The sequence below is a fragment of the Procambarus clarkii genome, chromosome 21 (genome assembly GCF_040958095.1).
Source record: "Procambarus clarkii isolate CNS0578487 chromosome 21, FALCON_Pclarkii_2.0, whole genome shotgun sequence".
In the NCBI taxonomy this organism is placed as follows: domain Eukaryota; kingdom Metazoa; phylum Arthropoda; class Malacostraca; order Decapoda; family Cambaridae; genus Procambarus; species Procambarus clarkii.
In genome coordinates, this window is record NC_091170.1 from 15,394,168 (window position 1) to 15,407,921 (window position 13,754).

The 13,754-nt window shown below is 54.4% G+C and overlaps 1 protein-coding gene across 1 annotated transcript; it reads left to right on the top strand.

Annotated features, from left to right (window-relative positions):
- The first annotated feature begins 1,729 nt into the window (after positions 1 to 1,729).
- LOC123760788 (mucin-2-like) lies at positions 1,730 to 12,745 on the top strand. The gene is made up of 6 exons (XM_069328506.1): positions 1,730 to 1,908; positions 2,237 to 2,411; positions 3,232 to 3,630; positions 4,061 to 4,278; positions 7,170 to 10,409; positions 10,498 to 12,745. Exons 1-6 carry the CDS (start codon positions 1,730 to 1,732, stop codon positions 12,743 to 12,745), a joined length of 6,459 nt encoding a protein of 2,152 aa, XP_069184607.1.
- Positions 12,746 to 13,754: the final 1,009 nt, after the last annotated feature.

Genomic DNA, 13,754 nt, shown 5'->3' on the forward strand with positions numbered 1-13,754 from the left:
AGAGGTGCCATAGGCACAATCAGAGAACACTGTATAAACATCAGAGGTCCGCGGTTGTTCAACGTCCTCCCAGCAAGCATAAGAAATATTGCCGGAACAACCGTGGACATTTTCAAGAGGAATCTAGATTTATTCCTCTAAGGAGTGCCGGACCAACCGGGCTGTGGTGGGTATGTGGGCCTGCGGGCCGCTCCAAGCAACAGCCTGGTGGACCAAACTCTCACAAGTCAAGCCTGGCCTCGGGCCGGGCTTGGGGAGTAGAAGAACTCCCAGAACCCCATCAACCAGGTATATATAGCATTTAATCCTTTCCGTGTTCAGTACTATTATTAGTATGGTATCGAGTTGTGTTCCAGTTCATATTGTATGATTTATATTGTAGCATGATGTAGTGTGCCTGAGTTGCACTATTTTTGATAGGCTTGTGCAAGTTATTTTTGTTGGAAGGAGTTGGTGGCTTCTCCATGGAGGGATGACCATATTTGGATGTTTCCAGTGTGCGGCCTGTTGTCAAGTTCGCGTCAATATTTCACCCCTTGAATATTTCCTGTTATTGATTGTAATTAATTCCTGTGATTACTGTAACAGTATTATATACAATTAAGATTACTGATTGTATTGTTCTTTTGTACTACACTCTGTTAGTAGAGTTTTCACGAGAGTTCATGTGGGTGCTAAGTTGATCTTTTGGTAGGACGCCTGCCTTGCTGGCGGGAGGCTAGCCAGTCGCGTGGGTTAGCTCGCTGGGAGGAGACATGTATTGGTGATAAGTCAGTGAATTTTGTTTATTTTACTTAATACTTAGTTAATTCTATTGGTAGGACAATTTTGTGCTACTCCATTGATTCATTCATGTGTTTATGAGATTGTCTGTGCTCATTAAGTGATTTTATGATATTATTGCATGCTGAGAGATAATTTTGGCTTCTTATAATTTTTACCATTTATCTGTTTGATATGTCTTGTTACCCTTAAGTACAGTATATTGTTTTGCATGTTAAGCAGTGACTTTCTATCATACCCTAAACAAACTTTGAGGCAAGGCCGAAATTATTATTTGTTGATTACTGCAAGAAAAAGAACTATACCTGGACTTAAAGGGTTATAACAAAATGAGGGCCACTGACTGGGATCATTGATTATTAATTCCCTGTAATGTATTGTACTAATTAACAGTGCAAATTACTAATAGCAATTGCCTTCCTAGATACTCTGTGGTTATCTAGTGACAACTAATCAAGTCTGTGTACATATTCTCTGTTCAGTCTTAGCTGCTGTGAAAACTTCTCAATGCTTCACGATTGAGGTAAGTGTTCAGCTTGTGCCAGGGAGTAAGCAAAATTTTCAGTGTTGTTTTAAGTGCTAAGTGTTGATAATTGAGCCAACCATGGAGGATCAGGTTGATGTGCTGGTGGAGCTGCCAAATTTTGGTAAAATTAAAGACTTAAAGAAGTCTGGTTTGTTATTTCTGGCTGATAAATTAAACCTAATAGTTTCCAGTAAAATGATAAAGGCTCAGTTGTTAAGAGTCATTGTCACACACTTGGTGGAGGAGGAGCAACTTGACGAGGAGTGTTTAGGAGAGTTAGAAGAAGAGTCAAGTGACCAGGTGGGAATCTTAAAGTTGGAGACGGAGACTAAATTAGAAATGCCTAGACTGGAAGCAGAAAAACAGAGGTTGGAGTTGCAGAACGAGCAAAAACAACTTGAGTTGGAGACTAAGCAATAGATGTTGGAGGCTCAGTTGCAACTAGCAGAGTATCAAACTAAACAAGCCGAGCAGCAAACTAAACAATTAACAATTCAGCAGAGTATGGCTGAAAATAATAACAGGTTGGAGGAACAGAGAATTGCAGCAGGGCAAGGTAACACTAGCAATAATCCAGAGAGTACTAATAGTTCTTCCAAGTATAGTAAACAAGTAGATTTTCCTACATTCAATGAGGAAGACCCAGAAATATTTTTTTTACATTTTAAGAAGTTAGCAGTCAGCATAAATTAGCCTGTGGATTAGTGGGTTGCCATTATGTAGAGACAATTTAAGGGGAAAACTCGGGATGATTTTGGCTTCTATTCCTGCTGAGAATTCTTTCGATTTTGAATTTGTCCAAGAGAGCATCTTGAATGCATACTAGCTGATCCCAGAGGCACATAGACAAAAATTCTGAGGTTTAAAAAGAGCTCGTGACCAGATTATTTCTCATTTTGTATGGGTTAAACTCAATCATTTTGACAGATGGGTTAAAGAACTTAACATTACAGAGTTTGAGACTTTGAGAAACCTCATAGTAACTGAGGAAGTTTTAGTTTGTCTACCAGAGAAATTAGCTTTGTTTATGGTGGAAAATAAACAAACCACTGATCTTATGAAACTAGCCAAGCTAGCTGACGAGCATGAATTACTTACTAAGGTGCCTTTTTGAGCACCAGCTAATCATTTTAATGTTAAGACTAATTATCATGCTCCTAAATCTCATGATTTCCAGGCCCGACCAGCTACCTCACCTTCTCCCCTAAACCTTTCTTCTGTAAAGCCTAAAATTGAGAAACAAAAGACAGGGTTGTCACCCTTAAGTAATGTAGTGTTTAAACCTGCAGTTGGTTCGGTTGTTTCGACCACTGGCAGATATTGCACGCATTGCAGGAGAAGAGGTCACGTGGTAAATTCCTGTTATGCCTTGCATCCTGAGTTGAGACCAACTGGTCTGATTATGAGTAGGGGTTTGCAAGCCTTTAATGCCCATGTTGCTCCAGTCGTGCCCAAGTGGATGACTAATTTTGAACCATACCTACATTCGGGTACCTTATTATGTACTAGTGGAACCTGGAAGCCAGTGCAGTTAAGGGACACTGGTGCTTCCCAGTCTCTAATTTCTCACCGTGTTCTTACTGATGTTAGCACAGAAGACACTGGGGAGGTAGTGTTATTACAAGGATTTAGAGGTCATGTCCAGCGTGTACCATTAGTTAAAGTTAACCTGAAATAATCTATTACACCGGGTTGGTGCACTGTAGCAGTTAGTAAGCAGTTGCCCATCACTGGGGTTGATATTATTGTAGGTAATGATTTTGACAAGTGTCAAGTTAGTGGGGACAGACTGTCCTGTCATGTTTACTAACCCTAGTGCAATACTGGCTCAACCAGATCTGGATGATGGTGTCATTTATCCAGCTTGTGTTGTGACCAGATCCATAGGTAAGCAGAGTGTGATAAGTTCTGTTACTACCAAGGTGGATGTTCTCGAGGCCAGGACCCCTTCAAACAGGGAGGTTGAGGTGGACCTTGAGGATACATTCTTAGCTCACGCGGATGTCGAGAATGAAGCCGGTGCCAAAGCCCTAATTTATTCTGACCCAGATGGTCTGGAAGAGGTGGCCCAGGTACCAGTTCCTTGCCCGCTCGCTCCAGCTGTTGAGTTCCAGACCTTGAGTGAGTTGCAAGGTACTGATTCCAGTCTAGCTGAATGTTATACAGAAGCAGCTGACTCCATTGATACTTTGGATGAGAGCATGGGTTGTTATTTCAATGATCGATGTCTGATGAGAAGATGGAGACCACCTGGAACTCCCTCAGCAGATGATTGTGAGTCTAGGACCCAGCTCGTTGTACCCAAGGAGTATAGGGAGCAGGTATTGCAAGCTGCCCATGATAACCTGATGGGAGGTCACCAAGGGATTTTCAGTATGTATCATAAGATATGTAAATTTTTCTATTGGCCAAAACTCAAAAAGGATGTGGTCAGATATTGTCACAATTGTGTTGTGTGTCAAACTGTTAGTAAACCTAACCAGACTGTGCCACGAGCACCATTATACCCTATTGTAGTGCCAGAGGAGCCTTTTACACATTTGGTGTTGGAGTGTGTCGGACCTTTACCCCATACCAAATCCGGAAATATGTATATGTTTACTATTCTGTGTATGACCACCAGGTTCCCTGAAGCATATGCTTTACGTAACATTAGGGCTTCTACACTTATAAAGCAGTTCCACAACATTTAAAACCTTTTGTAATTCATTTGGTATACAACATAACTTTTCCAGTCCTTACCATCCTCAGAGTCAAGGGGAAATCGAGCGGTTCCACCAAACCCTCAAAAAGATGTTAAAAGCAACTGGGGAAGATTCACCCAGACATTGGGATGACAATTTACCATTTGTACTATTTGCTGCTATGGACAGATTACACACTGCCCTCGGCTGCTCTCCATTTGATCTTGTATTTGGACATCAGGTGAAAGGACCTTTAAAAATGTTGCAAGAGAAAATGTTTGAAATGTAAATGCTAGGCAGAGTGAGCGTTACCTGAAGGATGTAAAGAGCAAGCTGTCTAGAACGAAGGAGTTGGCCTTATGACATCTGTGCGAGCAACAACAGGTAATGAAGGAGAAGCATGACAAAAGGTTCAAGGCCAATCTCAGAGCTTTTGAACCAGGAGATTTGGTAATGGTCTTGAAGCCTCGCATGAGTACTTCTATGTCACATAAATTTGCAGGACCTTATCAAGTGGTAAAACGTCTTGGTGAAGTCACCTACAAAGTTTGCAATCCCAAACAGAAACATCAAATCATGAGTGTACATGTGAACCAGTTGAAGGCTTCTTGAGGGCCCAGTATTGTGGCTTGTTGTGTTACTGAGGAGGTAAACCCTGAGGAGTCAATTGTTGTAGGGGAAGATGGTAATCCTCTTTTATCTAATTCCAGTTCTGGGGAAGAATTGTTGTGTCATTTGCAGGATGAGGAGAGAGCAGAGTTCCTGGACTTTTGAAGATGTCCTCCAACTTGTTTGGGGGAGGTCCCCACTCAGACATCTCTCATTACTCATGACATTAACCTGACAGATGTAACTCCAATTCGGCTACACCCTTATCGAGTGACCCCCAAGAAACGTCGTATCATCCAGGAGGAGGTTGATTATCTACTTCGACATGGGTTCATTAGACCCAGTCAGAGCTCCTGGAGTTCACCGTGTATAGTGGTACCAAAACCAGAGGGTAAATATCGTTTAGTAGTGGATTATAGAACGTTAAACCAGGTAACTGTTGTTGATGTATATCTATTACCCTTACTAGAGGACTGCATCGACCAAATTGGTCATGCTAACTTTGTATCTAAATTGGACTTATCTAAGGGGTATCACCAGATAACACTTATAGATTTTGCAAGGGAAGTGACAGCTTTTATCACCCCTTGATGGAGCATTCGAGTTTAATGTGATGCCGTTTGGACTAAGGAATGCCCCAGCAACTTTTCAAAAGTTGATTAATTCTTTGTTGAAGGATGTGCCAGGTTGTAGGGCATATTTAGATGACATTGTGATTTTCAGTAAGAGTTGGGAAGACCATATGTCCAGTTTAAAGCAATTGTTTGCCGTGCTTCAACATGCTAAATTGACTGTTAATGTGAAGAACTGTAGTTGGGCTAAAGGAACAATAGTGTACTTAGGACATGAGGTCGGACAAGGTAGGATAGTCCCGTTGCAAGACAAGATCCAGGCAATCGTCGATTACCCAATACTAACAAGTAAGAAGTCTGTGCAGAGATATATTGGGATGTGTGCGTATTATAGGAGATATTGTAAAAACTTTTCCATTGTTGCTGCACCTATAACCAATCTTCTTAGGAAGCAGGTAAAATTCAAGTGGACGCAGGAGTGTCAGAACTCCTTTTAGAAGTTGAAAGGAATTCTCTCAACGTCACCTGTGCTAGCCAGTCCACATGCTGATAAACCATTTATTATGCACATAGACGCTTCGAATCTAGGAGCAGGTGCTGTTTTTTCCAGGTAGGACCAGATGATTTAGAACACCCTGTATATTATTTCTCTAGTAAATTTGACAGGGCACAAACTAATTATTTTGTGGTTGAGAAGGAAGAACTTTGTTTGATCTTAGCAGTTAAGAAGTTTGAGACATACTTGTCAGGCAATCAAGTTGTAGTATATACAAATCATAATCCCCTCACATTCATTAACTCCATGAAATGTAAGAACCAGAGAATACTTAGATGGTCATTGATTCTGCAAGAATTCAATATTGTAATTCGTCATATTCCTGGGAGGCAAAATGTTATTGCTGATGCCTTATCCAGAGGATTTCCTATTGCAGTGCCACAATATGAATTGTTCTATACTCATAAGATGCATTTATTTTGTTTTGTTTTTTTACTGCGAGAAATTTTATTGTTTTGTACTTTGATCTTTTGTTGAAGTACCTTCATGTTATATTTTCATGTTATATTTCATGCAGTCAAAAAATGAAATCAACTTTCAGTTAATTTCATTTTTTCTTAAGGACCAGGAGGGATGTTACGAATCTATGATTGATTCTACCATTATTCATGATAACTATGTATAGCATTTAATCCTTTCCGTGTTCAGTACTATTATTAGTATGGTATCCAGTTGTGTTCCAGTTCATATTGTATGATTTATATTGTAGCATGATGTAGTGTGCCTGAGTTGCACTATTTTTGATAGGCTTGTGCAAGTTATTTTTGTTGGAAGGAGTTGGTGGCTTCTCCATGGAGGGATGACCATATTTGGATGTTTCCAGTGTGCGGCCTGTTGTCAAGTTCGCGTCAATATTTCACCCCTTGAATATTTCCTGTTATTGATTTTAATTAATTCCTGTGATTACTGTAACAGTATTATATACAATTAAGATTACTGATTGTATTGTTCTTTTGTACTACACTCTGTTAGTAGAGTTTTCACGAGAGTTCATGTGGGTGCTAAGTTGATCTTTTGGTAGGACGCCTGCCTTGCTGGCGGGAGGCTAGCCAGTCGCGTGGGTTAGCTCGCTGGGAGGAGACATGTATTGGTGATAAGTCAGTGAATTTTGTTTATTTTACTTAATACTTAGTTAATTCTCTTGGTAGGACAATTTTGTGTTACTCTATTGATTCATTCATGTGTTTAAGAGATTGTCTGTGCTCATTAAGTGACTTTATGATATTATTGCATGCTGAAAGATAATTCTGGCTTCTTATAATTTTTAACATTTATCTGTTTGATATGTCTTGTTACCCTTAAGTACAGTATATTGTTTTGCATGCTAAGCAGTGACTTTCAATCATACCCCTAGACAAACTTTGAGGCAAGGCCGAAATTATTATTTTTTGATGACTGCAAGCAAAAAAACCATACCTAGACTTGAAGGGTTATAACAGCCACTCCCTGGAGCGTCCCCCACACCACTACCTGGAGCTTTCCCCGCACCACTCTCTGGAGAGTCCCCCACGCTACTCCCTAGAGCATCCCCCACGCCACTCCCTGGAGCGTCCCCCATGCCACTCCCTGGAGCATCCCCCACGCCACTCCCTGGAGCGTCCCCCACACCACTACCTGGAGCTTTCCCCGCACCACTCTCTGGAGAGTCCCCCACGCTACTCCCTAGAGCATCCCCCACGCCACTCCCTGGAGCGTCCCCCACGCCACTCTCTGGAGAGTCCCCCACGCTACTCCATGGAGCATCCCCCACGCTACTCCCTGGAGCATCCCCCGTGCCACTCCCTGGAGCGTCCCCCGTGCCACTCCCTGGAGCGTCCCCCACGCCACTCCCTGGAGCATCCCCCACGCCACTCCCTGGAGCGTCCCCCGTGCCACTCCCTGGAGCGTCCCCCGCGCCACTCCCTGGAGCGTCCCCTGCGCCACTCCCTGGAGCGTCCCCCACGCCACTCCCTGGAGCGTCCCCCACGCCACTCCCTGGAGCATCCCCCACGCCACTCCCTGGAGCGTCCCCCGCGCCACTCCCTGGAGCGTCCCCCACGCCACTCCCTGGAGCATCCCCCGCGCCACTCCCTGGAACGTCCCCCGCGCCACTCCCTGGAGCGTCCCCCGCGCCACTCCCTGGAGCGTCCCCCGTGCCACTCCCTGGAGCATCCCCCGTGCCACTCCCTGGAGCGTCCCCCGCGCCACTCCCTGGAGCGTCCCCCGCGCCACTCCCTGGAGCGTCCCCCGCGCCACTCCCTGGAGCGTCCCCCGCGCCACTCCCTGGAGCGTCCCCCGTGCCACTCCCTGGAGCATCCCCCGTGCCACTCCCTGGAGCGTCCCCCGCGCCAAACCCTGGAGCGTCCCCCGCGCCACTCCCTGGAGTGTCCCCCGCGCCACTCCCTGGAGCGTCCCCCGTGCCACTCCCTGGATCATCCCCCGTGCCACTCCCTGGAGCGTCCCCCGCGCCACTCCCTGGAGCGTCCCCCGCGCCACTCCCTGGAGCGTCCCCCGCGCCACTCCCTGGAACGTCCCTCGCGCCACTCCCTGGAGAGTCCCCCTCGCCACTCCCTGGAGAGTCCCCCTCGCCACTCCCTGGAGAGTCCCCCTCGCCACTCCCTGGAGAGTCCCCCTCGCCACTCCCTGGAGAGTCCCCCTCGCCACTCCCTGGAGAGTCCCCCTCGCCACTCCCTGGAGAGTCCCCCTCGCCACTCCCTGGAGCGTCCCCCGCGCCACTCCCTGGAGAGTCCCCCTCGCCACTCCCTGGAGCGTCCCCCGCGCCACTCCCTGGAGCGTCCCCCGTGCCACTCCCTGGAGCATCCCCCGTGCCACTCCCTGGAGCGTCCCCCGCGCCACTCCCTGGAGCGTCCCCCGCGCCACTCCCTGGAGCGTCCCCCGCGCCACTCCCTGGAACGTCCCTCGCGCCACTCCCTGGAGAGTCCCCCTCGCCACTCCCTGGAGAGTCCCCCTCGCCACTCCCTGGAGAGTCCCCCTCGCCACTCCCTGGAGAGTCCCCCTCGCCACTCCCTGGAGAGTCCCCCTCGCCACTCCCTGGAGAGTCCCCCTCGCCACTCCCTGGAGAGTCCCCCTCGCCACTCCCTGGAGAGTCCCCCTCGCCACTCCCTGGAGAGTCCCCCTCGCCACTCCCTGGAGAGTCCCCCTCGCCACTCCCTAGAGAGTCCCCCTCGCCACTCCCTGGAGCGTCCCCCGCGCCACTCCCTGGAGCGTCCCCCGTGCCACTCCCTGGAGCGTCCCCCGCGCCACTCCCTGGAGCGTCCCCCGCGCCACTCCCTGGAGCGTCCCCCGTGCCACTCCCTGGAGCGTCCCCCGCGCCACTCCCTGGAGAGTCCCCCTCGCCACTCCCTGGAGAGTCCCCCTCGCCACTCCCTGGAGAGTCCCCCTCGCCACTCCCTGGAGAGTCCCCCTCGCCACTCCCTGGAGAGTCCCCCTCGCCACTCCCTGGAGCGTCCCCCGCGCCACTCCCTGGAACGTCCCTCGCGCCACTCCCTGGAGAGTCCCCCTCGCCACTCCCTGGAGAGTCCCCCTCGCCACTCCCTGGAGAGTCCCCCTCGCCACTCCCTGGAGAGTCCCCCTCGCCACTCCCTGGAGAGTCCCCCTCGCCACTCCCTGGAGAGTCCCCCGCGCCACTCCCTGGACCGTCCCCCGCGCCACTCCCTGGAGCGTCCCCCGTGCCACTCCCTGGAGCGTCCCCCGCGCCACTCCCTGGAGAGTCCCCCTCGCCACTCCCTGGAGAGTCCCCCTCGCCACTCCCTGGAGAGTCCCCCTCGCCACTCCCTGGAGAGTCCCCCTCGCCACTCCCTGGAGAGTCCCCCTCGCCACTCCCTGGAGCGTCCCCCGCGCCACTCCCTGGAACGTCCCTCGCGCCACTCCCTGGAGAGTCCCCCTCGCCACTCCCTGGAGAGTCCCCCTCGCCACTCCCTGGAGAGTCCCCCTCGCCACTCCCTGGAGAGTCCCCCTCGCCACTCCCTGGAGAGTCCCCCTCGCCACTCCCTGGAGAGTCCCCCGCGCCACTCCCTGGAACGTCCCTCGCGCCACTCCCTGGAGAGTCCCCCTCGCCACTCCCTGGAGAGTCCCCCTCGCCACTCCCTGGAGAGTCCCCCTCGCCACTCCCTGGAGAGTCCCCCTCGCCACTCCCTGGAGAGACCCCCTCGCCACTCCCTGGAGCGTCCCCCGCGCCACTCCCTGGAACGTCCCTCGCGCCACTCCCTGGAACGTCCCTCGCGCCACTCCCTGGAGAGTCCCCCACGCCACTCCCTGGAGAGTCCCCCACGCCACTCCCTGGAGCGTCCCCCCATGCCACTCCCTGGACCGAACCCCCGCGCCACTCCCTGGAGCGTCCCCCGTGCCACTCCCTGGAGCGTCCCCCGTGCCACTCCCTGGAGCGTCCCCCACGCCACTCCCTGGAGCATCCCCCACGCCACTCCCTGGAGCGTCCCCCCATGCCACTCCCTGGAGAGTCCCCCTCGCCACTCCCTGGAGAGTCCCCCTCGCCACTCCCTGGAGAGTCCCCCTCGCCACTCCCTGGAGAGTCCCCCGCGCCACTCCCTGGAACGTCCCTCGCGCCACTCCCTGGAGAGTCCCCCACGCCACTCCCTGGAGAGTCCCCCTCGCCACTCCCTGGAGAGTCCCCCTCGCCACTCCCTGGACCGTCCCCCGCGCCACTCCCTGGAGCGTCCCCCGTGCCACTCCCTGGAGCGTCCCCCGTGCCACTCCCTGGAGCGTCCCCCACGCCACTCCCTGGAGCATCCCCCACGCCACTCCCTGGAGCGTCCCCCCATGCCACTCCCTGGACCGTCCCCCGCGCCACTCCCTGGAGCGTCCCCCGCGCCACTCCCTGGAGCGTCCCCCACGCCACTCACTGGAGCGTCCCCCGCGCCACTCCCTGGAGCGTCCCCCGCGCCACTCCCTGGAGCGTCCCCCACGCCACTCACTGGAGAGTCCCCCTCGCCACTCCCTGGAGAGTCCCCCTCGCCACTCCCTGGAGAGTCCCCCTCGCCACTCCCTGGAGAGTCCCCCTCGCCACTCCCTGGAGAGTCCCCCTCGCCACTCCCTGGAGAGTCCCCCTCGCCACTCCCTGGAGAGTCCCCCTCGCCACTCCCTGGAGAGTCCCCCTCGCCACTCCCTGGAGCGTCCCCCGCGCCACTCCCTGGAGCGTCCCCCGTGCCACTCCCTGGAGCATCCCCCGTGCCACTCCCTGGAGCGTCCCCCGCGCCACACCCTGGAGCGTCCCCCGCGCCACTCCCTGGAGCGTCCCCCGCGCCACTCCCTGGAGCGTCCCCCGTGCCACTCCCTGGAGCGTCCCCCGCGCCACTCCCTGGAGAGTCCCCCTCGCCACTCCCTGGAGAGTCCCCCTCGCCACTCCCTGGAGAGTCCCCCTCGCCACTCCCTGGAGAGTCCCCCTCGCCACTCCCTGGAGCGTCCCCCGCGCCACTCCCTGGAACGTCCCTCGCGCCACTCCCTGGAGAGTCCCCCTCGCCACTCCCTGGAGAGTCCCCCTCGCCACTCCCTGGAGAGTCCCCCTCGCCACTCCCTGGAGAGTCCCCCTCGCCACTCCCTGGAGAGTCCCCCTCGCCACTCCCTGGAGAGTCCCCCGCGCCACTCCCTGGACCGTCCCCCGCGCCACTCCCTGGAGCGTCCCCCGTGCCACTCCCTGGAGCGTCCCCCGCGCCACTCCCTGGAGAGTCCCCCTCGCCACTCCCTGGAGAGTCCCCCTCGCCACTCCCTGGAGAGTCCCCCTCGCCACTCCCTGGAGAGTCCCCCTCGCCACTCCCTGGAGAGTCCCCCTCGCCACTCCCTGGAGCGTCCCCCGCGCCACTCCCTGGAACGTCCCTCGCGCCACTCCCTGGAGAGTCCCCCTCGCCACTCCCTGGAGAGTCCCCCTCGCCACTCCCTGGAGAGTCCCCCTCGCCACTCCCTGGAGAGTCCCCCTCGCCACTCCCTGGAGAGTCCCCCTCGCCACTCCCTGGAGAGTCCCCCGCGCCACTCCCTGGAACGTCCCTCGCGCCACTCCCTGGAGAGTCCCCCTCGCCACTCCCTGGAGAGTCCCCCTCGCCACTCCCTGGAGAGTCCCCCTCGCCACTCCCTGGAGAGTCCCCCTCGCCACTCCCTGGAGAGACCCCCTCGCCACTCCCTGGAGCGTCCCCCGCGCCACTCCCTGGAACGTCCCTCGCGCCACTCCCTGGAACGTCCCTCGCGCCACTCCCTGGAGAGTCCCCCACGCCACTCCCTGGAGAGTCCCCCACGCCACTCCCTGGAGCGTCCCCCCATGCCACTCCCTGGACCGAACCCCCGCGCCACTCCCTGGAGCGTCCCCCGTGCCACTCCCTGGAGCGTCCCCCGTGCCACTCCCTGGAGCGTCCCCCACGCCACTCCCTGGAGCATCCCCCACGCCACTCCCTGGAGCGTCCCCCCATGCCACTCCCTGGAGAGTCCCCCTCGCCACTCCCTGGAGAGTCCCCCTCGCCACTCCCTGGAGAGTCCCCCTCGCCACTCCCTGGAGAGTCCCCCGCGCCACTCCCTGGAACGTCCCTCGCGCCACTCCCTGGAGAGTCCCCCACGCCACTCCCTGGAGAGTCCCCCACGCCACTCCCTGGAGCGTCCCCCCATGCCACTCCCTGGACCGTCCCCCGCGCCACTCCCTGGAGCGTCCCCCGTGCCACTCCCTGGAGCGTCCCCCGTGCCAATCCCTGGAGCGTCCCCCACGCCACTCCCTGGAGCATCCCCCACGCCACTCCCTGGAGCGTCCCCCCATGCCACTCCCTGGACCGTCCCCCGCGCCACTCCCTGGAGCGTCCCCCGCGCCACTCCCTGGAGCGTCCCCCACGCCACTCACTGGAGCGTCCCCCGCGCCACTCCCTGGAGCGTCCCCCGCGCCACTCCCTGGAGCGTCCCCCACGCCACTCACTGGAGAGTCCCCCTCGCCGCTCCCTGGAACGTCCCTCGCACCCCCACCCCCCCAAACCTCCCGCCTATAAGAGGATCAGAAGCTGAGCCACACTGCGCTTTACGAGTTTAATTTTGGTGTACATGAAGATTAACGGTTATAGGGTGATCCAGCGAGCTGTGGGAGCCAGCGCCAGGTATTAACGGGCTCCCTGTCTCATCTCACTCCTGCTCTCAACCCTCCCTCTGTTGGACCCTCCTCCTGTTGCTCTCTGTTAGACCTTCCCTTCCCTCCTATTGTTCTCTGTTGGACCTTCCCTTCCCTCCTGTTGTTCTCTGTTGGACCTTCTCTTCCCTCCTGTTGATCTCAATTGGACCTTCCCTTCCCTCCTGTTGGTCTCTGTTGGAACCTTCCCTTCCCTTTCCTTCCCTCCTGTTTCCTCTCTGTTTGACATTCCTCTTTCTCCTGTTGGTCTCTGTTGGACATTCATCTTACTCCTGTTGCTCTCAGTTAGACCTTCATCTTCCTCCTGTTGGTCTCTATTGGACCTTTATCCTGTTGGTCTCCCTGCTTTTTGGTCTCCCTACCCGTTGGTCTCCCTCCCTCACTGTTTGTCTTCCTCCCTGTTTGTCTCCCTCCCTGTTGGCCTCCCTGCCTGTTGGTCTCCCTGCCTGATGGTCTCCCTCCCTGTTGGTCTTCCTCCCTGTTGGTCTCCTGCCTGTTGGTCTCCCTGCCTGTTGATCTCCCTGCCTTTTGGTCTCCCTGCCTGTTGGTCTCCCTGCCGTTTGGCCTCCCTACCTGTTGGTCTCGCTAGCTGTTGCTCTCACTGACTGTTGGTCTCCGTGCCTGTTGGTCTTCCTGCCTGTTGGTCTCCTGCCTGTTGGTCATCAGGCCTGTAGGTCTCCTGCCTGTTGTTCATCCTGCCTGTTGGTCTCCTGCCTGTTGGTCTCAATGCCTGTTGGTCTCGTCTCCTTAACTGTTGGTCTACTTCCCTGTTGGTCTCCCTGTCTGTTGGTCTCCTTGCCTGTTCGTCTCCTTGTCTGTTGGTCTCCCTCTCTCTTGGTCTCCCTTCATGTTTGTCTCCCTCCCTGTTAGTCTCCCTGCCTGTTGGTCTGTCGGCCTGTCGGTCTCCCGGCCTGTT

Coding starts and splice junctions, on each gene's coding strand:
- LOC123760788 (XM_069328506.1), top strand. CDS start 1,730: ATGTTGGAGGCTCAGTTGCAACTAGCAGAGTATCAAACTAAACAAGCC. Junction 4,279..7,169: donor CAAGAGAAAATGTTTGAAAT/GTAAATGCTAGG, acceptor GGGTTATAACAG/CCACTCCCTGGAGCGTCCCC. Junction 10,410..10,497: donor CACTCCCTGGAGCGTCCCCC/GTGCCACTCCCT, acceptor CACTCCCTGGAG/CGTCCCCCCATGCCACTCCC.